General features: G+C 41.9%; 1 protein-coding gene across 1 annotated transcript in view; it reads left to right on the top strand.

The window, feature by feature from the left end:
- DMBT1 (deleted in malignant brain tumors 1) overlaps positions 1-26,710 on the top strand; it is a 101,075-nt gene that overhangs the window by 13,972 nt on the left and 60,393 nt on the right. Inside the window, exons 11-20 of the mRNA XM_071564067.1 lie at positions 7,818-7,853; positions 8,089-8,400; positions 8,660-8,698; positions 9,344-9,685; positions 9,944-9,991; positions 10,619-10,969; positions 11,888-12,253; positions 24,310-24,639; positions 25,791-26,306; positions 26,441-26,623. Coding sequence (XP_071420168.1) covers positions 7,818-7,853; positions 8,089-8,400; positions 8,660-8,698; positions 9,344-9,685; positions 9,944-9,991; positions 10,619-10,969; positions 11,888-12,253; positions 24,310-24,639; positions 25,791-26,306; positions 26,441-26,623 — 2,523 coding nt within the window. The remainder of the gene's footprint in view (positions 1-7,817; positions 7,854-8,088; positions 8,401-8,659; positions 8,699-9,343; positions 9,686-9,943; positions 9,992-10,618; positions 10,970-11,887; positions 12,254-24,309; positions 24,640-25,790; positions 26,307-26,440; positions 26,624-26,710) is intronic.

The raw sequence follows: 26,710 nt of genomic DNA, 5'->3' as shown, positions 1-26,710 counted from the left end.
TTTGAGCACCAGTGGCTTTTCATGCTCTCTGGAATGTTTGCATGTGAAGAGATGACTTTCCTTGAGCAACTCCTTTTGGCAACCAGCAGCATAATTTCTGTCCTGCTGGTCCTTCTGGTTTGAAGGCAAGGTCAGGGCATGAAGGTGAACAGATGGTAACACTGAAGAGTTGGAAGTCTTGGAGCCAAATTGCCTTCTCTGTTCCCACAGACTCTTTCAGTAGCCAGCTACTGCTGCCAGGTGTATTTTATCTCAGTAATGCTCAGAAAGGAGACTGGCATAAAAGACTGATGATCACTCAACTAAAGACACTTCAAAGAACTAATGGTGATTTGAATAGAGGAGTATGAAAAGGGGCTGGAAGACAAAAGCCAGGCTTGAGCATCAGCCATAAAGCTGCAGCAGACATAAAGAAGGCAGCTGCAGGGTCATGCAAGGCAGGAGCAGAAGAAGTATGAGAGTATGGCAGGCCTATAAGAAGTAAGAGATTCTTCTCACATTCTTTCCCACAAACCCTTCAAATGTAGGGCTGTTGAGAACCTTCTTTCATCATGTGACCAAAATGAACATGTGTCATGTCATGAAGGAAGAGATGGGTTTTGAGGATATGAGACCCTGCCCAGCCAGGACACCACCCAAATGTTAGATGTAGGTATAGGTGCTGTGCAGATTGATTTCACCTGTATATGGCTCTTTTTAAAACTTTTTATATTTATTTTTGCCACTTTCTTAGACTTAAAACCAAGCATTTTTCCTCTTGTAGGGATGAAGCAAAGCAGACTAAGAGTAAAAGTCTGAGCAGTACTGAGTGCTCCCTTGATGGGGTATTACTCTTCTGTGTACAACACAAAATGAATAGGAACATATTTAAGAACTGAAGACTTGCAGAACCTTCGTGGGCAAATTCAAAGGATCAGTGTGAAGACTGATATATTCAAGCTCCCTCCTGCAAGTAGTACATGACAGAAAACAAGTCCATGGATCTATAACACAGAGCATCATAGTAAGTAAATCTTATCTATTTATTTCTTAAACTGAAAGAAAATGATTGATCAATTGAGACAGCAGAGCATTCTATAGTCTCTAACAGCTATAAGTACCACTAAAAATTACAACTGTGGTGGAAAAATTCAAGCTTTGGTAGTATGAAATCACAATTTTTATTGAAGTTGTATAGAAAAAGCTAACACCTGTTTCTTTAATCCAAGTATAACAGAATGACTTATTGAACACTTATTCCAGCAAGCAGCTGACCTCTGATAGAAGTTACCATGAGCCAATTGAGGCAGATTTTCTCATGCCTGTTATCTGTTGATTACAGTAAGACAAATTTGATCCCATGCGTTCTATCTCAGTGATGGGTGGTCACAAGCCAAGGCAAAAGTTTCCATTTATTACTGATGTGAGAACAGCAATGTATTGCTGATATGCTGCCAGGAATGCAGCCTAATAACTCACATTATTTGCAGACTCTATGGTACATAATTTTGCAGAAAACTTCCTGCTGCTCTGATCTCACCGTGCGCAATAGAATAGACAGATAACCTAAGGCATGTTTAGTACAGAGAGTGTCGTCATTTTAGCAGCTGCAAATCAAAGGTGCCTGTTGTCAAGGCATAGGTTATCATATAAGTTAAAGAACCTTTACTGGAAATGCCAGAAATGCACCAGTAAGCTGAAACTGGTGAGGCCTGGAAAGAAGCCTGTCAGCCAAGACTGTGTCCAAGAATCATGCCTAGAAGATGTAATTATTGTGGATAAATTTAACCCCAGTGCATTTAGTCCTCCTCAATTCTTGAACCTCAATTGATATCATCAGTTGTTCACAATGTCACAAAGCAGCTCTGGATGGATGATCTAGAGATCCTCAAGTCCATCCCCTTATTCACAGCAGGGTCAGAGAAAAGAAGTTGCTCAGGACTGTGTCCAGTTGGTCTGAATATCTTGAAGAATTGAGGAACCTACCTATTCCACTGCTTGTCCATGCTCACAATGAAATTCTGTTTTCTTACATTTAAATGGAGTTTATCATTCTGCCACCAGGCACCACTTAGAGGAGTTTGTCTTTACTCCATCACATCAGGTATCTATACACATTGATGAGATCTCCCAGAGCTTTCTCTTCTCCAGGCCTCTCCTCATACAAGGGATGCTCCAGACCTTTAATCATAGTGACTCTCTGCTAGACTTGCTCCAGTATGTCCATCCTTGTCTTTTGTACTGAGGAGCCCAGGAACTGGAACCTGCACCCCAGGTGTGTCCCCCCAATGTTGACTGGAGGGGGAGGATCCCCTTCCCTGATCTTCAGACAACACTCCTCTGAAGGTGGCTCCAGGATGCCACTGGCTGTCATTGCAGCAAGGACATGTTGCTGCCTCACAGACAATTCACCAGAACCCCCAGGACCTTCTCTGCAAAACTGCTTTCCAGATGGTTCAAAAGTCTTATTTTTAAAGACTTTAGAGTCAGGATTATGATCCCATAGCCCCTTCCCAATGACAGTGTGTGACCACTGCACTGAGCACATAGCATTGTTTTTGCTTCTGTCAGGAAGTCAGGAACAGTAGAGCTGTGAAAAGCAATGTTCACACTTCTTTATTAACATTGGAGTACAATCAGTTGTATTTACCATTGTCCTCCAGTTTGTTTGCTCTTCTCAGCTACAGCTTTGACAGCTTCTGATTCTGTTTCTGGACTCTTGCCTTTTGTCTTTGTTTCCTCTATTCTAGCTCTGTGAACCTTTGCAGAAAGAGGACTCTTTATTCCCTTTGTCTCTAGACCCAAGTTGTGCTTCTCTACAGAAGGAAGATTGGGATATACCACCAGTATTGAATTATGTCAACTATTCTGCTTAGGTTGCAGCTTCTATCATAACCAAATTGAACAGAGAGGTGAGGCCTGGATGGAGTGTAGTGAAAAAAATATTAGACCAACAATGGACTTGTTTCTAGCTGACCTCTATTTCTCCTCATCAAATGAGGAACAGCTGCAGAAGTGTGATACAGTGACTCCAGCAGACAGGATTATGGTCTGTTGTGCCCCAAGTGATCTATAAATCCATTAAGACTTCCATAGACCAACCAAGGAACCCAACCCAACAGGACTTTTTATTTTAATTGAAGCCATGCTCCTTTTCTTTTATATAAACTGCATGACTCAAAGGGTGGAAGGGAGTTTTGTTGGCAGATGCAGCTGAGGACCACAGTGGTAGATTGAGGGAAGACATTGGCAAAGCAAAGCAACCTCAACAGAGGACCCCAGATGAGGGTATGTTACAAATAGTTGGCATTCATTTACTTTTGATACCTGACATAATCCCTCTTAAGAGGTTGCTTATGTACAAACAGCAGGGAAACAAACCTACAGTTTCAAATGGAGAACAGAAATATAAACATTTATGAGACCAGGAGTCTTCAGCTAAAGAAAGTCTGCTGCCTCACCTTGCAATGTGTTACAGTCTGCTTAAGCAAGCAATTATTTATAAACAGTAAGAAAATAAAATTGGGATTGTTGAGGCAAGGAAACATGTATATTCACCATTCTGGTTCCAAAGGTAACACTGGGCCTGCACATGCAATTAAGATTATTTATAATAAGGCCATATGCTGGTTTTGCTTGGGTTGGAGTTCCTTTTCGCTCCAGTGCTACTTCCTGAGCAGCACAAATTATCTAGCAAATGGAATTTTTACTGCTCCTGTGTAATAATTCTGTAAAGATCAGGTAGTCATAAAAAATATTGCCCAATCAGACAGCATGGACCAGATTGACCTTTGGAGCCCAAGCCTTTTACAAGTGCAGGGTATAAATTCTAACACTCAATTTTACTGGGATGTCTTGGCAAGATGGGAACCACCAAGGCCGTGCTGGCATTATTCCTCTTAAATGCAGCACTCCTGGGTGCCACCCCAGCTAATCCACATTCTTCCCAAGAAGGTAGGAAAAAGGGTATGTCACTTGTCTACACTGGTTCCATAGATGGAACTCACATGCCAGTTTAATCAGCTTTTTGCAAAGATTAGAAGTAAGATAGATTACAACTACATAACATCATGTTGTCTTGTTAAAACTACAAATCAGTCAGTATAAGTATTATTTGTCTTGAAGTGAATTTAGTGTGATGAAATATTATTGCTCTAACTGTTTTGCAATAGTGTCTTGCAGCATAGTTTAAGCCAAATTTAAAAAAGAATACTACCATGAAAATACCACTGAAAGACTTTGTTCCTATATAGCTGTGGTTTACAGTATTGAATTAAGAAGGAATATGGTTTCTTTGGCTGCAATGTATTGTTTGTTTTAAAATGCTTCAAATTCAAGCTTGCAAACGCACATGGAACTACCAAATACTTATTAGCTTTATATAATATAATGGAAGTAGACTATAAAAACACAGTTGCTATCCTGTATGGTGTCAGGAGGTCCTGGATGTGTGCACTATGTTATGCTCCTTCTAGGAATTTCTCCTAATCTGAGCACCTGTCTGCTCACTGTTCTTTGCAGCTATGCATAAGAAAACAACATTCATTGTATCCTTGGGAATATTGGTGATACAGTGTGTGTTGCTAATTTTGCTCACTGCTTTCATAAAAACCGTTAAAAATGCTTGAATTATAAAAACAGAAAATAGAGGAAGAAACTAACCCAAGGAAATCAGAATAAGAGACATTTAATACAATGAAATCATAGAACAGAGAAGCCAATTTTTTTGTAATCAGCCCAACTCACATCCACAAGGAATTACTGAGTATTATTCAGATGAGGGATGATTTGAATAAGCCAGATGTTTTATAAACATTACAGTGTGACTCAAACCCATGGCTTTGCACATCACTTCTTAAAGAAAGTCACTTAATTTGGGAAGGATTAGGGAGACCACTGGGATTGTTCGTTTTAAATCAATTTTGAAGAATGCATGAACCACTATATATGAGTGTTACTCTGCCTTTCCAAAATAGTTTCTTACTACAAGAATATGTATTGTAATAATGCAGCCCCATATAGATTACCTCACCCAACCTAGACATGAAGGAGGAGTTTATATAGTGATTGTTGTTTGCTGGTCATTTACATTAACCTCTGATATCTGTCTCACTGTATAAAGTCACTTTTTGAATGTGTGGGAATTACCAAGTACTTTGTGTGTGCTACTCAAGATAAAAAAGGCTTGAGAATTACACAACACTTCTAAAATGCTGTGTCAGATCATGGACCATGACTGAGCACATTACTGATTTATTTTTACATGCAAATCTTGAATACATTTTGCCTATTAGACATAAAATGCAAGTTATTTTGTAATTTTTTTTACTACATATTTAAGTTTACAGAACAAAACCACAACTGCAGATAAACATGTTCAATAACTAAAATTACTGTGAGTATTTCAAATTAGAAGCATGGGTTTAAGGAAGTTCCACAAATATTCTGTGTTTCCCACACCCAGCCACATCTTTCTATAAACTTTGAGTTTCTTTTTATTAGGTTGACAGAGTGCAATGTTTGGTTTATTGAACTCCCACCACTTTCTGTCCAATCCTAGCAAACACACTAAGAATAGTGTATATAATACAAAGAATTGCTACTGAAAATTCAAATATTAGTCAAAAATCCAAACTATTCTCTTTAGTCTGAACAAGCATTAATCCAAACATGCATGTATGAAATACAGGTTTGCTAAATGGCAGATTTGCCCTTGTTTACCTCTGCTTACAGCATTTTATTAATTGAAAAGATAAATTTGTGGGCCTTTCAAGCCTTTGTGGAATACAACATTACTAGTTGCTTCTTATTTCCCAGACACATTACAACACAGCTTTGCCATGCATCCCTAAATATGCAGCTATCCAGGGAAAACATACCTCAGCTGAATTTGTTTATCATATGTATTGAAAATTAAGTCACTGAAAGCAGCCAGCTACAAGAACCCCAAAACAGTAGATTCTGAGAATCATAGAATTATGGAATGACTTGGGTTGGAAGGGAGCTTTAAAAATCATGCAATCCAAACATCCAAAAATAAGCAGTGACAACTTCAAACAGGGGATGTTCAGAGACATGTCCAACCTGGCTTTGAATGTTTCCAGTGATGGGACATACAGAACATCTCAGAGCACAGAAAAAAATTAGGACGCATCTGACTGAAAAGAAAATGTTCTCGAGATGTATCCAAAAATTCTGGTTTTCCTTACTAGCACCACAGAGAACATGTGGTGAATAAGTGTTCAGGACTATGTTTCCAATGGGTCCCACCAGGCAAGACCACCAGCACTGCCCATGTGACAGGCTGGGAACAACACCCTCAGCACTGGGGAGAAACCTGCCCATGCTCCTTCATTCACAAGAGCCTCACTTGCTTCTCTTCCTCCCTTACAGATGCCAGAATCAGGACCACCACCACTCCCCCTCCAACAACCACACCAGGTTTGTGTGTTTTTTTCTATTCCTCTGAGGCAGTACTTTGGAGGTTTATTACTTACTATTTTGTAGGTGTGAGCTGTATTATTTGCATATTGAAACACTTTTTCCAAAAAATCCTTCTCGGTTCTCTTTAAATCCTACGCTCTGGTCTTCTCTGTTTGAGTGATTCCGTTGCTGGGGATGGATTTCAGAATATGTAAATTATGTGAGATGTTCTTTTGTTTCTTCTCTGATTTTACGGAATTTGGGCCAAGACCTTTCTCACAGACCTCCAAGCTCTCCATATGAGGGGGTGCCACCAACATTTACAGCACTGGGAGAAAACTTGGCCATGCTCCTTCATTCTCAATGATCTCACTTCCTCCTTTCTCTTCCTTTCCTGCAGAAACCACAACCTTACCCACAACCACAACGGGTTACTTGTGCAACACTCAAGGAGGTGCGTTTGAATTTCTCCTCATTTTTCCGGTCACTACTTTTTTGGATCCAGAATACAGTTCAGAGGTTGGAATTTGATCTTCTGCATGGGAGAGCAGAACACGGGAAGAGCACAGCCTAATGACGCCGATGGTGGGAGTCACGGAACTCTCAGAGCATTGCAAAGGCCACGGCAAGAGACAGTGTCCCTATATTAGAGGCTTATCCCAATTTTTCACTTCCTTCCCCTTCCCAAGGTGCCTCCATGAGGCTGGTGAAGGGCATGGTGTATGGGGCTGTGTAGAGATTTTCCACTGCAGGGGCCAGAGCATGATCTGTGATGACAATTTGAGAATATGTTGATTGAGTGGGAGATTTCCTTTTTTTTTCTTCTGATTTTATGTTATTTGGGCACACTTTTTGTTCAGACCCCCAAGCTCTCCATTGCCCACGTGACAGGGTGACACCAACATCCCCAGAACTGGGAGAAAACCTGGCCATGCTCCTTCATCCACAGAGAATTCATGTGTTTCTTTCTCTTCTTCAATTCCAGATGTCATAACCATGAGCACCACTTGGCCAACCACTACTCCAGGTTTGTCTGCCTTGTTTTCGTTGCTCCAGGGTTTTACTTTTATGGTGTATTAGTGGCTATTTTGTAGGTGTGAGTTGTACATTTTGCATAATGGAATTCTGTGGGAAAAAATCCTTCTGAGTTCTGTTTAAATCCTACACTCTGGATTTTCTGTTGGAGTGATTCCATTGCTAGGAATGGATTTGAGAATATGTTGATTGTGGGAGATTTTCTTTTTCTTCTCCTCTGATTTTATGGTATTTCGGCCAAGGCCTTTTGCTCAGACCCCCAAGCTCTCCATTGCCCATGTGACAGAGTGTCACTACCATCTCCAGCCCTGGGAGAAAACCTGGCCATGCTCCTTCATCCATTAGGCCCTCACTTGTTCCTTTCTTTTCCTCTCCTGCAGAAACCACAACCACGGACGCAGGCACTGTTCCTACAGGTGAGTGTGAACTTCTCCACATTTTTCTGGCCACTGCTATTTTGGAATCAATAAGTGAGTTAGAGGTTGGCGTTTGGTCTTCTGCATGGGAGAGCAGAGTCCTGGAAAAGCGCAGCCTAATGAAGTCAACAGTGGCAGTCAAGGAAACCAGAGAGAATTGCCAAGGCCCTGGCAAGAGAAGGTGTGTCTGTGCTAGAGGCTCTTCCTCAGTCTTCCATTTCTCCCCCTTCCCAAGGTGCCTACGTCACGCTGGTGAACGGCATGAACCGGTGCGAGGGTCGCGTAGAGATTGTCGACTACAGGGGCCGTGGCACCGTCTGTGACGACGGCTGGGACCTGCACGATGCCCAGGTCGTGTGCAGGCAGCTGGGATGTGGCTTTGCTGTTTCTGCACCATCAAATGCCTACTTTGGCCAAGGCAGTGGCATGATCTACCTGGATGATGTGAACTGTGCAGGCTGGGAGTCCTCCCTCTTCCAGTGCAGCCACCCTGGCTGGGGTGTCCACAACTGTGGCCATAGTGAAGATGCCAGTGTTGTGTGCTCAGGTACCTTGGCTTTTCCTTCCCAACCAGATACACTCTCTAAGAAATTGGCCCTTGTTGGCCACAGTGAGCTGTGTGCTGGAGACATGTTCAATGTGATTTTGAACGTTCCCACCAAACAAGACCACCCTGCTCCGGTCCCTAAGCTCTCCATCGCTCATGGGACAAGGTGGCAGCAACATTGCCAGCACCGGGAGAAAACCTGGCCATGCTCCTTCATCCACAGAGACTTCATGTGTTTCTTTCTCTTCTTCCATTCCAGCTGCCATAAGCACGACCACCCCTTCCCCATGGCCAACCACTACTCCAGGTTTGGGTGCCTTGTTTTCGTTTCTCCAGTGCGTTACTTTTATGGTGTATTAGTGGCTATTTTATAGGTGTGAGTTGTATAATTTGCATAGTGGGATTCTTTGGGAAAAAATCCTTCTGAGTTCTGTTTAAATCCTACACTCTGGAATTCTTTGCTGGGGTGATTCCATTGCTGGGGGTGGATTTGAGAATATGTTGATTGTGTGGGAAATTTTCTTTTTTTTCTCCTCTGATTTTATAGTATTTGGGCCAAGGCCTCTTGTTCAGACCCCCAAGCTCTCCATTGCCTATGTGACAGGGTGTCTCCAGCATATCCAGGCGTGGGAGAAAACCTGGCCATGCTCCTTTGTCCATCAGGCTCTCACTTCTTTCTTTTTTTCTTTTCCTCTCCTGCAGAAACCACAACCATGGACCCAAGCACCGTTCCTCCAGGTGAGTGTGAACTTCTCCACATTTTTCTGGCCACTGCTATTTTGGAATCAATAAGTGAGTCAGAGGTTGGGGTTTGGTCTTCTGCATGGGAGAGCAGAGTCCTGGAAAAGCGCAGCCTAATGAAGTCGACAGTGGCAGTCAAGGAACTTGCAGAGCGTTGCCAAGGCCCTGGCAAGAGAAGGCGTCTCTGTGCTGGAGGCTCTTCCTCAGTCTTCCATTTCTCCCCCTTCCCAAGGTGCCTACGTCACGCTGGTGAACGGCATGAACCGGTGCGAGGGTCGCGTAGAGATTGTCGACTACAGGGGCCGTGGCACCGTCTGTGACGACGGCTGGGACCTGCACGATGCCCAGGTCGTGTGCAGGCAGCTGGGATGTGGCTTTGCTGTTTCTGCACCATCAAATGCCTACTTTGGCCAAGGCAGTGGCATGATCTACCTGGATGATGTGAACTGTACAGGCTGGGAGTCCTCCCTCTTCCAGTGCAGCCACCCTGGCTGGGGTGTCCACAACTGTGGCCATAGTGAAGATGCCAGTGTTGTGTGCTCAGGTACCTTGGCTTTTCCTTCCCAACCAGATGCACTCTCTAAGAAATTGGCCCTTGTTGGCCACAGTGAGCTGTGTGCTGGAGACATGTTCAATGTGGTTTTGAACGTTCCCACCAAACAAACCACCCTGCTCCGGTCCCTAAGCTCTCCATCGCTCATGGGACAGGGTGGCACCAATATTGCCAGCACTGGGAGAAAACCTGGCCATGCTCCTTCATCCACAGAGACTTCATATGATTCTTTCTCTTCTTCCATTCCAGCTGCCATAAGCACGACCACCCCTTCCCCATGGCCAACCACTACTCCAGGTTTGGGTGCCTTGTTTTCGTTTCTCCAGTGTGTTACTTTTACGGTGTATTAGTGACTATTTTGTAGGTGTGAGTTGTATAATTTGCATAGTGGGATTCTTTGGGAAAAATTTGATTGTGATTCTTTTTAAATCTTACATTCTGGACTTCTCTGTTGGAGTGATTCCATTGCTAGGGATGGATTCGAGAATACGTTGATTGTGTGGAACATTTTCTTTTTTTTCTCCTCTGATTTTATGGTATTTGGGCCGAGGTCTTTTACTCAGACCCCCAAGCTCTCCATTGCCTATGTGACAGAGTGTCTCCAGCATATCCAGGCGTGGGAGAAAACCTGGCCATGCTCCTTTGTCCATCAGGCTCTCACTTCTTTCTTTTTTTCTTTTCCTCTCCTGCAGAAACCACAACCATGGACCCAAGCACCGTTCCTCCAGGTGAGTGTGAACTTCTCCACATTTTTCTGGCCACTGCTATTTTGGAATCAATAAGTGAGTCAGAGGTTGGGGTTTGGTCTTCTGCATGGGAGAGCAGAGTCCTGGAAAAGCGCAGCCTAATGAAGTCAACGGTAGCAGTCAAGGAACTTGCAGAGCGTTGCCAAGACCCTGGCAAGAGAAGGCGTCTCTGTTCTAGAGTCTCTTCCTCAGTCTTCCATTTCTCCCTCTTCCCAAGGTGCCTACGTCACGCTGGTGAACGGCATGAACCGGTGCGAGGGTCGCGTAGAGATTGTCGACTACAGGGGCCGTGGCACCGTCTGTGACGACGGCTGGGACCTGCACGATGCCCAGGTCGTGTGCAGGCAGCTGGGATGTGGCTTTGCTGTTTCTGCACCATCAAATGCCTACTTTGGCCAAGGCAGTGGCATGATCTACCTGGACGATGTGAACTGTGCAGGCTGGGAGTCCTCCCTCTTCCAGTGCAGCCACCCTGGCTGGGGTGTCCACAACTGTGGCCATAGTGAAGATGCCAGTGTTGTGTGCTCAGGTACCTTGGCTTTTCCTTCCCAACCAGATGCACTCTCTAAGAAATTGGCCCTTGTTGGCCACAGTGAGCTGTGTGCTGGAGACATGTTCAATGTGGTTTTGAATGTTCCCACCAAACAAACCACCCTGCTCCGGTCCCTAAGCTCTCCATCGCTCATGGGACAGGGTGGCAGCAACATTGTCAGCACTGGGAGAAAACCTGGCCATGCTCCTTCATCCACAGAGACTTCATGTGTTTCTTTCTCTTCTTCCATTCCAGATGCCATAAACACAACCACCCCTTCCCCTTGGCCAACCACTACTCCAGGTTTGTGTGCCTTGTTTTCATTTCTCCAGTGTGTTACTTTTATGGTGTATTAGTGGCTGTTTCATAGGTGTGAGTTGTATAATTTGCATAGTGGGAGTCTTTTGGAAAAAATCATTTTTGATTCTGTTTAAATCCTACACTCTGGACATCTTTGCTGGGGTGATTCCATTGCTAGGGATGGATTCGAGAATACGTTGATTGTGTGGAACATTTTCTTTTTTTTCTCCTCTGATTTTATGGTATTTGGGCCGAGGTCTTTTACTCAGACCCCCAAGCTCTCCATTGCCTATGTGACAGGGTGTCTCCAGCATATCCAGGCGTGGGAGAAAACCTGGCCATGCTCCTTTGTCCATCAGGCTCTCACTTCTTTCTTTTTTTCTTTTCCTCTCCTGCAGAAACCACAACCATGGACCCAAGCACCGTTCCTCCAGGTGAGTGTGAACTTCTCCACATTTTTCTGGCCACTGCTATTTTGGAATCAATAAGTGAGTCAGAGGTTGGGGTTTGGTCTTCTGCATGGGAGAGCAGAGTCCTGGAAAAGCGCAGCCTAATGAAGTCGACAGTGGCAGTCAAGGAACTTGCAGAGCGTTGCCAAGGCCCTGGCAAGAGAAGGCGTCTCTGTGCTGGAGGCTCTTCCTCAGTCTTCCATTTCTCCCCCTTCCCAAGGTGCCTACGTCACGCTGGTGAACGGCATGAACCGGTGCGAGGGTCGCGTAGAGATTGTCGACTACAGGGGCCGTGGCACCGTCTGTGACGACGGCTGGGACCTGCACGATGCCCAGGTCGTGTGCAGGCAGCTGGGATGTGGCTTTGCTGTTTCTGCACCATCAAATGCCTACTTTGGCCAAGGCAGTGGCATGATCTACCTGGATGATGTGAACTGTACAGGCTGGGAGTCCTCCCTCTTCCAGTGCAGCCACCCTGGCTGGGGTGTCCACAACTGTGGCCATAGTGAAGATGCCAGTGTTGTGTGCTCAGGTACCTTGGCTTTTCCTTCCCAACCAGATGCACTCTCTAAGAAATTGGCCCTTGTTGGCCACAGTGAGCTGTGTGCTGGAGACATGTTCAATGTGGTTTTGAATGTTCCCACCAAACAAGACCACCCTGCTCCGGTCCCTAAGCTCTCCATTGCTCATGGGACAAGGTGGCAGCAACATTGCCAGCACTGGGAGAAAACCTGGCCATGCTCCTTCATCCACAGAGACTTCATGTGATTCTTTCTCTTCTTCCATTCCAGATGCCATAAACACAACCACCCCTTCCCCTTGGCCAACCACTACTCCAGGTTTGGGTGCCTTGTTTTCGTTTCTCCAGTGTGTTACTTTTATGGTGTATTAGTGACTATTTTATAGGTGTGAGTTGTATAATTTGCATAGTGGGATTCTTTGGGAAAAATTTGATTGTGTTTCTTTTTAAATCTTACAATCTGGACTTCTCTGTTGGAGTGATTCCATTGCTGGGAATGGATTTGAGAATATGTTGATTGTGTGGGAGACTTTCTTTTTTTTCTCCTCTGATTTTATGGTATTTCGGCCAAGGCCTTTTGCTCAGACTCCCATGCTCTCCTTTGCCCATACTCCTTTCTCCAGGGACTTTTTTATGTGTTTCTTTCTCCTTTTCCACTATAAATGACACAAACATGTGTCAACCACTCTTCCCCCGGACCAAGGCTGCTACAGGTTTGTGTGCTTTTTTTCCCATTTCTCCAATGTGTTACTTTTATGGTGTATTAGTTGCTGTTTAATAGGTTTGAATTGTAACATTTGTACATTGTATTGCTTTGGCAAAGAATCCTTATTGGTTGTGTTTAAATCCTACACTCTGAAGTCCTCTGTTTGAGTGATTCTGTTACTAGGTGTGGATTCCAAAGTCTGTTGGTTCTGTGGGAGATTTGCTTCCTTTTTAATTTCATGGTATTTGGGCCATGATATGACTGCCCCTGACTAATGTCTGACTGAAGCTTAACTGCAATGGTCAGTCAGAATTCTCTGATGTAATCATCACTCCTGTATTCTAACTGAGAAGAGCATAACCATTCAGTTTCTTTTGAGATTTAACCACCTCTTGTTTTGGGTTGGTTCTATACAATGCATTTATTTTTTTTAATCAGAATTACTTGTAAGTGAATCATATCTACATTCTCTGTATTTTCTTTTTTTCTTTTCAGGAGAAAGATTTGTTTGTGGTAGCCTCCTTCTGACTCCCTCTGGAACATTTGAGAGTCCTTATCCTCTGAATTATTCAGCAAAAGCAGATTGTTTGTGGGAAATACAAGTAGCAAATAATTTCCAAATTAAGATCACATTTGAACGTATTCAGTAAGTGAACCACTTTCTGCTGGGCAGTAAACAGGTTCCAAATCTCAAGTGCATCCACAGTTGCTGGGCACATTTCCCATCCTTTAAGTCAAGAGGGAATATACATATACATGGGAATTTTGTGAATGCAGAATCTTATTCTTTTGATTGTTCATCATTTAAAAAGCAGTTTCCCAAATCCATTTCATTATATACTCACATTTCTTCCTCAGGTTGCTAGGTAGCTGCCTATATGACTATATTGAGATCTATGATGGGCCACCCAATACTTCTCCTCTACTTGGAAGAATTTGTTCTGGTTCTGAATTCACATACATGTCATCCTCCAACTTCATGACTGTCAAGTTTTACAGTGACTCCAGATATTCCAGTGCAAGGTTTCAGGCTCAGTATCAGTCTTTTCTAGCAGATGATAACACCAGTAAGTTTCCATTCTATTTGTAATTCCATTCTGTTTGTAATATTTCCTTTTCTGCCAAGCTTTTATACACTGACTTTATTTACCAAATAAGTATGGGTTATTTTGGTTGAAGAAATCCCACAGAGATGACATTTCCTACTTGAATTTTGTAACTGAATGACCAGTCACTTTTGGACAATAATCACGTTTTCTTCTTAAAAAATCTTCAGGTATCAATTTAATTGCCTTAAATGTTTCCTATGATGTTTTCTAAATTAATATTTCTTTGTATCCCACCATAATTCATATATAATTTTGTTCCTTTCTGGACAAATTTTCATAGAGTCATAGAAACATTGGTTAGAAAGGACTTCTGGAGGTTTCTTCATCCAACTATTCAAAGCAGAGCTATTGCAGAGATTGACTAACTGTATCTCTAGAGACATTCAAAGGATGAAATATTGAAAACTACTTCTCTGTGTGACCTGTACCAGTACTGTCCTGCAGTCCCAAGAGTAAAGTGTATCTAACACACACTCACAACCCCCCAGCACAAATATTTGGCTCTCTTGTCTTTTTAACTGCCTTTCAAGAGGCTGTGTGTTGCCAGTAGGTCCCTGTCATCAGACATCTCAGACCACCAAAGGCCAAACTCTCCCTGGAATCTTTGCTTCTCTTGTCATGGACTCAGTGAACCATCATAGGGGTGGTTTCAGGATCGCCTCTCAGAAAAGCTTTGTTTCTTCAAGCCAGTCTGAAATTTTAGCTCCACACCTTCTACTACATATTTTGGATTCTTATTGGAGAAAAAACTCCCACTTCTTAGCTTTCTTGTGTCAGTGGTTATTCAGGCACAAGGTATCAGCAAAAAAGAATTGTAAGCTCCATATTTTTGCCAGAAGAGTAACTGAAGTTCAGCTGACGTTTGTCAGAGATCATTGCTTACTCATATCTAAGTCTAAAGTGTAAAAATACGTGGTTTGGCTTATCTCTAAAAGGTAGCAATGATTGCTTTTGCTGAAGTTGCAATATGCAAGTCTTACTGAGTGCCTGGGATCACTAATAATTCATGTTTTCTTCCCTAGCCCTTGAATGCCTCCCAACCTACATGCGTGCAGTTGTAGACAGACTCTATCTCCAGTCACAGGGCTACTCAGTGAGGAACATCAGCTTGGCTGACCCCAGCTGTAGACCAGCAATTACATCAACTGTGGTCATATTCAACATTCCATACCGTGGCTGTGGTACACAAAGACAGGTTGGTGTCAACACATCTGGGAGACCTCTGGGCATGGAAATTTAATAGACATTTAGGAAATTGTCTTGAATTGCAAAGGGTGTCATAGGCCACAGGTATTCCAAACACAGAAAAGAATCCTGTATTTCTGGAGGATAAGTTTGTTAAATATTCCTGCTTATCCTTCCCAGGGTTATGGAAATCCCTGTATCTATTTCAGAGTGATTTTCAGGGAACAATAGTACAGGGGAGAGTTTAATGAGTGATCCCATGTGGATGCTGAGGTATCTTGGAGTATGACATGTTCTTTCTGACTAATACTAGGGCCTGGCACATACAGAAACTCATAGTACACACATGGTACACACACTGTACATGAACACATGTGGTAATTTTATACTCATTGAATGTGTCAAATAGGGCGACAATGAAACAATCACCTACTCCAATGTGATAAAAGTGCCTGCTTCTGCTGACACCATCAAGAGGCAAAAAGACCTTCACCTGCATGTCAACTGCAAAATGATCCAGAACACCTGGGTGCAAGTAGTGTACACTACCAATGACATTGCTGATGTCAATGAAACCCAATATGGCAGATACGACGTGAACCTGGCACTCTACAATTCCTCATCTTTCCTGTGGCCAGTGCAGGACTTTCCATACTATGTTGACGTGAATCAGAATTTGTTCCTCCAAGCTTCTCTTCACAGCTCTGACCAAAATCTGATAGTGTTTGTGGACACGTGCGTGGCATCACCGGATCCGAGTGATTTCAGGAAAATGAGCTATGAATTGATCAGAAGGGGGTAAGAAATGTCAAAAGAATTACTTTAGAATTATCTCTATGGTTAGTTCTAAAAGAGCTTAATTTGTGAAAGAGGTGACTTAGAGCCAGCGTACATTGGCTACAAATCTCTGTACAAAGATACTTCTAACCACAACCTTTTGGCAAAGCCTGAATAAAATACAGTATGACAAAGTAATGCCGTTCAAAAATTGCAGTCAAACACTGACATTTTGCTCAGGGATCTGCACTGAGATTTCTTTTCAAGTGCAGAAATTGGAGTCTGGTTTTGTTTCTGAAATACATGCATGAAATGCAGGGATGCCAATGGCTCTACATTTCCATGCATCACAGTCAGAGTTTTACAGCATCATAACTAGAATACAAAACTGCCCAGTCAAAACCAAAAGAAATTCCTTAGTCTTTTCATGTTATTCTAGAAACCTAAAACATATTGCCTAATTTTATACCAAGGCACATTGAAGGACTAATGAGCATATTTATTAAAAAAAAAAAAAGAGAAAAAAGTGTATTAGAATTAGTTTTGTGCTTCCAGAGTAGAAAAGGACACTTTCTTCAACAACTTTCAAGGGCCTCTTTACACACAGACAATCCCATTTGCAAATGCAAAAGAGGTTCCCACATGAAATACAGAAACCAGCAGAACCACTAGTCATTTTTCAGCTATACATTTACACAAACTTCATTGAGATATGAAATTTCTGTGCTGTGTATATTTAATAATCTCTCTTCTTGCTAAAAGCCCATGCTTTTCTTTATCCTTTATATTTATAATTTTATATTTAATTCTGAAATGAACTACAGAGAGATAATGGAACAGTGCTTCTGTTCAAGAGAAGCTAATAATTAGTAGCTAATCTGTTGGTTTTACATCTCTCCAGGTGTGTTAAGGACCCTACCTACTCTTCCTACTACTCCCCACGCAGCAGCGTTGCTCGGTTTTCATTTAAGGCGTTTTCCTTTGCTAAGCAATACCCATCAGTTTACCTGCAGTGTGAGCTGGTGGTGTGCAGGTATGGCGACTACTCCTCCCGCTGCTATCAGGGCTGTGTTACCAGGTTAAAGAGGAATTCAGGTTCTTTCCAGAAACGGGTGAATGTTGTGATTGGACCTGTGAAGCTTCGGGAAGCTCATGCTGAGGACAGGAACACTGGTAAGTTTAAATATCTTAAATGACATAAGACTCTGTGAGTTACTGTGTGTTATCTTTGCAGCTCAGACATGAAACACAGCTCTGAAATACACCCTTGCTGGTTTATTTGCAATTCTGCTATAATTCTTATGTGGGATTACCATTTTTAACAGAATATTTATATTAGGTTTCCAAGCCATTTCCTTTCTATCATAGTTTAGATTCATTATTTGCTCTGGACATGTCAAATAGCAATTGATTCATTTCTGCAGGCAGAGGGATGAGATATAACTCATCTCCTGCTGGATCTATATTAATATTCCAAAGTTATCTGTGCCTGATTGGCTTGTCTCTTATTTATTAACAAACAGTCTCTAGGTCCCCTTTTATATGTTGCTTCCCAATGCCCTGTATCTGCTGTTTCCATGATCAGAAAATGGCATCTTGTGGTCTTTGAGGGTAATCATTACAGACTCTCAGTTGCTCTTTAACTTCTTGACAAAATTCTTACTCATTTTGTTTGGCCACAGAGCAATTTGTGAACCAATGTGCAGTAGAACTGTTTGGTTTCTGGTCAGACTCAGATTACAGCATTTTAAATAGAGTTCTCTCAGCCTAATTACCTTTGAGATTAACTAGCTCAGGAGAGCTAAGTAAGTCTCTCTCTTTCGCTTTTGTGCACAGATCTGGCCTTTGACATCAAGGGCAAAGGGGACTCTCCGAGCTCAGAGCCTGCTGCCAGCTCCTCTGTCCCTCTGGCTGTCACCGCCCTGGTGCTGGGAGCTGCTGCTCTTCTCACAGTGGGAGCATTTCTTCTGAAGCGTAAACTGCGCCAACCCATCCCGTACCAGATAATGTGAGATGCAACCCAGGCATGCAGCAGGAAGGACGTTTTCACCAGCCATCTGCCTCGTTATTTGGTTTTGCAATCAGTGTGAAGGGCAACCCTTACTTGACTATCCCTCCATCTTCTTCTCTGAAGGACGTATTGTATCAACATTACAACATTCAGTTGCCATGAACTGAACTTATAAAGCAGTCTGATTTCAAAATATAGTCCAAATAAACCTAAGGTATAAAGAAGGGTTGAATCTTCCACCCCAGCATTCAAATAAGCTGGACATTTCAGGGAATCTCAGTTGAACTCTTGGTTGAATGTCTGTCTGATTTAGGTGACTTGAGAAAAAACTGACTTTTTTGGAGTTTGTTGATACGCAGTTAAAACACCTGGGTGGCACCATAAGATACTCTGGGAAATAGTCCAACAAAAATGTTTCTTTGCAGAAAAAATCTCAGTAATGAGCCATAAGCAAAAATGCACATAAGGAATTCTTCCTGTAGAACATTCCTTACTTTGGGGGTTATGTTTCTTCCCAAGTAGATGTTTCTCCCCAAGTAGATGTTTCTCTGAGTAAATGTAGGCCATTTATAAGATTTTATTTGGAGGATAGATGCAATCAAATCTGTTATGTAAATGTGTAATAAAAGGAGGAAATAAAATGGGTTTTTTTGAGCCATACTTTCTTTTTGTGTACTTGCAAACATACCACTTCTGTGTCTGAACTCATGGCTAACACTTTATCAGGTTGGAAAATGTGGCTTCTGACAAAGAGGCTTTTCCAAGCAATGATTCCTGCTCTGCTCTCACGTATTTCTACACTTGTAAGGGAGGGGAGGGAGAGAATGTACATAAGTTGCCATGAGGAAGTGTGACCTGTCTCCTATCCTCATGCGAAAACAAAGTAAAAAAGGAAGAATTTCTTTGGAAGAAACTACTTAATACAGGTGGAAAGGTCATTGGTGTTGATTGAGAAATGCCCTTCTTCAGACTTTCCTGTTTTCCAGCCAGGTGTGAAAGAGGTAAGTTCATTTGGAACAGCATAATGTACCAAGTGTGAGGTGAGCCAGAGTCAAAGTAGTGACGCGCAAGGAAGGTGAGCTGTACTCCAGGGTGACATCCTGACCTGACAAGGAGGATATGGGCACCTCTGGCAGAAATCATCATTACAGCCTGTACCATTTCTTCCTTCAAGCTGATTTCTCCTCATGATTTCACACAGGCCTCTCCTCACCTCTCCATGTTGTGGGGAAGGGATCATACAAGTAGGGACTGACACTGCACAGAGAAAGTGTAAGTGAGTTTTGCTTCCCACGCAGAAGGATCAAGGACTAAAGGTCCTTCTCTCCCTTTTGCCTACAGCCACCTTTGAAGGGCAGAGCAATCCAGGAGGGTGACCTGCCTTTTATCTAATCCTGTTGTGCAGTTCAAAGATTGACCAGTCTCGCAGGAATCCAGTGATCTGCTCAGCACAGCTAGGACTGGATTTGATGATGGGGAAAGGGTCATGCTGTAAAGTACATGTGCCTGGTGAATGATCTCTCTGCCACAGACCTTCCTTCCCATCTCCTGTCCCCCCTCCCCGTTAAGGAAATCTACTGGTAAATCCAGTGGTGGACAGTTCTGATCCACTTGCATCCTCCCCACTGACCAAATGCAGATCAGTTTGCAATGACATGCTTCACATTACACAGGCAACAGAGCCCAAGAAGCCATCAAGGAACTCAATAAATTAGGCTGAGCTGCCTCACTGCATCGTAACCCCTGGATTCAGACTGTCATTCCTTTGAGCAGAAGTCTCTGGATACCCGTATTGCAACGCAGACACCCTCTTGTAGTCACGAATGAAAGAGGATTAATCTTCTTTGTTCTTTCAATGGTTTTCATTTTGACCTCACAAAAACCAGTATGTCTGCAAAGAGTCCTCACAACAGTCAGTAGAAGAGAAAGTTTTTTCAAAGCTCAGTGTAGCTTCTTTCACAGAGTGATGTGCTGGGAAATATCTCAAGCTGCCAGAACTACTTGAGAACAAAAATATGTTACTGCAAGAGGCTTACCTAGTCAAGTGAAAGGGTGAAAATGTACTGTATGGTATTTGCATCAATTAATTAAGATTAATTGGAACTTGCTATTTATTTATTTCTATGTGCAGAGGTTGTCTGGTGATCAAGATCTCTAAAAATATCTAGACTTTTTAAATTAAGAATTTATTAGTGACAAGTGTAGTGACAAGTTAGTTAATCAATATTGCTCTTTTAGCTGGACAGTTTAAGATGTTTTTTTACACTTGAACCACCTGGGAATCCCTTTTGTGTTCCCCTTCCTCCTCACCCCTTTCAGTTATTACTGGAGTTTAGAGAAGAATTGCATCCATCACTTACTCTCGCTTCACTGATTGTTTGATTGGCCAGTCAAATATACTGGTTTTTTTTCTTGTCAAGGTGTCAAAACCAGAAGAATATGAATAGTGAATACCAGGCGTTGTGTACATATCCTCATTCATGTGCGAATGTGGTTGTTTGGATAAAGAAGAAACATATTTACCCTTTTCAATCTTCACTTTTAAGGTTTCCAACCTTATCTTTGGCCTCTTGTATTTTACACTTCCTTCTTCCATTCCAATAATTTTGGCCTTTATGGAAAGGCCTTCTAGGCCATTCTCATTTTCCTTTGAATTTCAGTCTTCATCCTTGATGACCGTCCCTGGAGGCAATAATTTTGTATATGGCAGCAATTTTAACTTAGGGTAATTCCATCCAAGATGTGATGGCTGTAGAGGTAGGAATGAAATGAAGAACAATATTCTGGCTCTTCAGTGTAAGGATGCTCTTTGGCTTTTTGTCGTTAAATTGTTAAAACACAGGAGAGGAAAGTAACCACTCCGGCAAGAGAGTGGTGAAAAAGAATTAAGCATTATTTCATGTTGTGGAAAAGGTTTGGATTCATTCTTCAAAGAATGACACAGCTGTAACTGTCTCTATGCAAAATTAAACAAGCAATATATTAAGAAATTTTCTTAATAGGAATCTGAATATTTTTCCCCTCATTTGTTGGTTCAAAGAATCAAAGGAAATTTTAGAATAAAATTAAGTCGCAAGCAATGTAATTTCCTTAACCCTGCATAAAATTTGCTGATTTTTCTGCAGTGTTGCAGCACAAAGTATCAGCTGACCTTGATTCTCTGACACTTTTCTCCAAAGTAACAGTCTCTCACTGCATTTTGACTTGAGTTTTGGCTTGAACTTAAATGTGCCAAAAAGGAATGGGTTCATGCTGGGACTGAAGGTGTTGACTTCATCTGCAAGGTTCTTCAGAGACTCCCCAGCTGTACTTGAATAGGACCACCAGCTCCAATCTTATTTTATTTAAAGTATGTTGAAGTTTTAGGACACTCATGACTCCACAGGGAGACTTACCATGCTAGTTGCCAAGTCTCTTTTTACTATTTGACTGGAAGAAGCCCATTTAAGTTTCCAGATTTCACTACCACCTGATACTTGCTAAGGAATCTCCCCATGAAAGAAAAATACTGAGATCCATCAGCCAGAATTGAAAGGAGATCTTTTTTTTTTTTTTGTACAATGAGATGATTGCGAAACCTATGGCAGCATAAGTATTTCCTTCCAGGCAATGGAAAATGTTACTCTTGAGATATTGTCTTTTTGCAAATCCCAGGAAGTTTCAAAATATTAAATAACAAATCAAACATATGTTTGCTTCAGATCAGAGGACTGTGGTTGTTTCATTGTTCTCCTGTAGAGAAAGAAACCTGTAGAGCCACTCCCCTTCAGAAATAGAGACTATATATTGTGAGGTTCCTCCTATCAACAACACTTGATGAGATGGGTACCACCATGATTTTGACATGGCTACTCCTGTTGGGTCCAGCACTTATGGAGGCCAAAACAGGTAAAACACTTAGACTTGTTCCAGGGAGCATAAAAAATTTAATGCTTGGAGTTTCTGTCGATTCCACGAACAGAAATTAGATTCACACTGATATGGGTTTGGGAAAAACACAAAAAGGAGAATTAGATTAAAAAGATAGCACAGAATTGTGAACTAATCTTCAGAGAGAATGGTAAGAATGTTTTGAACCATTTAGTGGAGTTCATTTTGCTGCCACAGGGTCGTTCCCTTCTCAGTGCCTTGTATCATTTTAAGAATTGTATCTATGAGTATGTTATGAACCAATTATTCTTCCAGTTCCAGAAATCTGATCTAAGAATCATGGACAGGATTAATTATTTATACTATTTATTTGTATTGTATACTTACTCCAGAGTATAAGTGTGTTTACATATGCTATGTATTTAATACTGATTGTACTATTTGGTTCTTCTTGGTTGCATGTACAATTTAACAAAATATAACAAGAAGTGAAGTTTCCTTACCCTAATACTGGAGACAAATGATGGACATCTGAAAGTAATGAAAGAGAGGAAATGCTTTCAGTTCAACTTTTCTATGGTCATTTAATTATTCCTTACATGCTTATTTTCTACCTCCTAAGTGACTTAGGTGACTTTTTTTAGCTAAATAATTCTATGTATACCTTAGAATAATTACTGGTGATTTTACTAATGAGTGTTTGAAGCATCATGATGAGAACTGGTATTGCCATCATCCATGTCATCCAATTTTCTTCATCCCTCCTCTGCTTGCCTGCTGATAAACCATCTATCTCTCTTTCGCTGCTCCACTTCTCTCTGCCCGTCTCCTTTCACAAGCTTTTGTCTTTTTGATACCTTTGAAGTGTGAGGCAGGACTCAGTCTATCTAATTGCATCCCCAGCTGATGGCTGTGCTCTCACAGTGATGACAGACCTTGAATGAAAGCAAATAAAACTGGTTTAGGTCAGCTTTAATTTCCTAATCCTGCACCGACTTTTTGCCAGGTTTGCCATGTCACCTCTCAAAACCCCCACAAGCAGGGTTCAAAAATGTGCATGTTCAAGGAGCTATTTGAAGAAACAAGTCAAGGGGCACTTTTGTAGCTTTTCCCTTTGAAATGCATACAAATCAGGACAAAATTAAGATTAGTCACCGTCTTGACTGTACTTCTAGTCCAATAACAAAGAATTAGATGCAGTGAAGAAGTCCTTGAGCTGTTAATTCCTGAGATTTGTTTTGCTTTGGATGACTTATTGTTTAATAACAAGGTAAATATGTATTTGGCAGAAAAGCAAAGGATAACAAGTGCAGCTTGCATGTTTTGATTTCCAAAGAGCAAATACTGCAAATCTTACGTTACTACATTTATTTGCTCACTTACACTTGGTGATAAAGCCTTTAATAAATGTCTTCATCAAAAATAGACCTCTAGAATCAGAATTTTCATGTTGCTCACACCAAAATGTCTAAACAAGATAACTCAAAGTGAAAACCAGATGTGTTTTGCCTGAATGAATGCAGTAATCAGAAGTTCATATGATAGATTTTTTTTTATTTCAAAAATCTAATAACACTTTACTTAGCTATAATAAATAAAGCCACTGAATTCCTACTGAAATCTTTATAATCATGTTGAAATCTTTGTCCATTCTGTAGAATATTTGGAGGAACTCTTCCAGTAAAATCACTCTTAAAATCAATAGGATTTGGTTGTGATGTGTGGACCCCAAGTCCTTAAAATTCTACTTCAAGTTCCAAAGGAAGAAGAGAAATTCTAGTTAAATTATCTACACCATGGAGAAAATACAGAATGAATATTTATTTCTCAAAAATTCCCTAGTTTTTCTGAAGGATTCATTGGGCTTAATTCTGTCACCATTTTAAGCAAAGTAGTGCACTGCTTCTCATCTTTCAGCAGGGCACAATATCTTATGGACTGCAATTCATCTGCCTGGATGTCTCCTTGTTCTTTAGCATAAACTTTTTTGATAGAAATGAATAAAAGCAATAAATAAATATGAAATGTGTCCTTAAAACATGGTATTTCCTTCCAATTAACAGAATGAACAAAATTTTGTGCTATTTTCTTCATACAGTTTTACTTAGCTTTCATTCAGAAATTTTTTCTTCTTTGTTTTCCTACTGTAATTTGTTTATTAGCAAAGAATTTCCTTTTTTGCTTAAATAGCTTTTGCTTGGTCTGCTGACTGACTTTACTGTAGAAATCTTTCATGAAATAAATGCAGCCAATTTTGAGATCTGGAAGGTGGAAAGAAAAATGGTGTTAATAAACCTCTGTCCTCATGGGTGCTTAATATTGGGCACCTTCTAGGGATGATGGGACAAGAGGACAGAACAGATACTCCTTACAGTCACCTCCAGATTGTTTCTCTGACTGTTTTGTGCTCAATCCCTCTCTCCCAAAGCACCCTATGTCCAGCTGGTGAATGGAAGGCACCGATGTGAAGGCCGCGTTGAGATCTATTACAGAGGACAGTCGGGGACAGTTTGTGATGATTTCTGGGACCTTGCCAATGCCCAGGTTGTGTGCAGGCAGCTGGGATGTGGCAGGGCCATTGCAGCTCTGGGAAGTGCATACTTTGGGCAAGGCTCTGGCAGCATCCTGCTGGACAACGTGAGGTGCAATGGAAATGAGATGTCCTTGTTGCGGTGCAATCACTCTGGATGGAGGATACACAACTGTGCCCACTATGAAGACGCTGGTGTTGTCTGTTCAGGTGCTGTCACGTTTTTCTTTTCTAAGCACTTTTGCTATAAATTGCACTCGATCTGTATGTGTCAGCTTGAGGGTACTTTCTCCTACTCTACAACATTTCATTCATTCAAGACTAAAAGCTATACCAGACATATGTCATATCTTTCTTTCTCCTTTGTTATGAAGAATTCTCTATCTGTGGAGGGGCACACTGCCTTTGAAAAGGCCTGTTCTTGGGAAGCAAAGTCTGATGTTCCAACAACCCTGTCTTTTCTTTCTGCTGACCCTGCAGAGCCAGCATGGACTCAGGTGTTTTCACTATGGTGACATACAAACTGCTTACTCACCAATGTAAAGCAATTTTAAACCCCAAGGACCAGATATACATTACAATATGCAGAGTATTTATGCTGTCTAATCACCCAGCAGTGGCAATAAGGAAACACGTAGAAATTAAAATCAAAGTTATGTCTAATAAGCAAAGTTCATCAGGGAGGAATGGGGTTAGGTGAACTCTTAATAGGCTCATTATAATTTCAAAGTAACAACCCAATCTGTCATAGGTGACAATTCACTTTGCATTGTTCCCATATTTTTCAAGTTTTCCTTCAAGCTTATATCCATTAATATCTATTCCCTTTACATTTCCCTATCCATCTATTTTGAGTAGTCTGTCACCTTGTTACTCATTCTACTTTCCCATTATTTTTTAAGATAATGTGGTTAATTTTTATCTTATTTTCTCCTATATTAACAACAGAAGATCATGAACCGAGACATGGCTGATGACAACAGCTTGTTTAGGTGTTTTATATCTATATTGCAGTTTTCCACATTTTTTCAGAGAGCAAGAGCCTGGTGCGCTGAATCCATGCTAGAAAGCGCTACCTACACCAGCACTTTTTAAATCTCTTTAAGTACCATCTGTTTGCACGCCAGTACTTTACCCTTCTGTCACCATCTAGAAATGCCACTTGCAGGAAAAATTTTCAACTGGCTTTTACCCATCTCCATTCTATCCATTGACCCCAGTCAAGACAGAGTATGCCATCAGAGTAATTTGTCTTGATTTCACTTCTTTCTTGAAGAGCTGGGCTTGTAGCTAACACAGAGCTGTACCCATTGCACAAGCACAGTTTTCATGTGTGGGGTGGTTTTCTTTCGTGTTCACAGAGGAGGCTGATGCAATACCAACACCCTCTGCAGTGCCAGCAGACTCAGCACTGGAGGTGACATCCACAGAACAGACACTACGCACAGAAACAATGACATCTCCAACAGAGACAACAACTTCAGCATCAACAGTGCTCACAGAGATGATGATATCCCCAGGGGAGGCAACCACATCAGCATTAATAGCCAGCACAATGGACGTGACATCCCCAGGAGAGAGAACCACATCAGCATTAATAGCCAGCACAATGGAGGCGACACCTCCAGGGGAGACGACCACCATGGTGCCATCAGCCTCCAGTGCAGAGCTATCCTTCCTAGAGACCACCACCACAGCGCCAATGTCAACCCTAGAGGTGACAAGCATCAAACCACTAATGACCTCCACAGAAGAGATGTCCACTTCACCAGAGATGACCACCACAGTGCCATCGACCACCTTACCCTGGATAACCTCCCAACCTGATATGACCACCACAGCAACAATGGCTACCACAGTAGAGGAGAGCACAGCAGGTAACCTTGCCCACTGTCACTCACTGTTCTATTTAGTGTCCCTGAACTTCCTTCCCAGATCAGATTTTACTGCAGGAAGACTACCAGAAAAGCAGGACAGAGCTTCATGCTCTCTTCACACACTGGTGCGCCAGCTCTGCTTGTCATGTCCATTGCCATGTCCATTGCCACTGAACTAATGACCTCCCTAACAGAGATGTCCACCAAACTGGAGATGAACAGCAGAGCCCCACTAAGCTCCATAGCAGTGATGCCCACTTCAACAGAAGTGACCAACACAGTGACAGCAGATGCCAGAACAGAGCACAGCACACCAGGTAACCTGCTCCACTCCCACTCAATGGTCTCCTTAGTGATCCTGATCTCTTTCCCAAGAGTGACCCTCACCCATGCCTTGTGCCCTG

This window comes from Pithys albifrons, chromosome 9, assembly GCF_047495875.1.
Source record: "Pithys albifrons albifrons isolate INPA30051 chromosome 9, PitAlb_v1, whole genome shotgun sequence".
NCBI lineage: Eukaryota > Metazoa > Chordata > Aves > Passeriformes > Thamnophilidae > Pithys > Pithys albifrons.
This window is presented reverse-complemented; position numbering and strand designations above follow the sequence as displayed.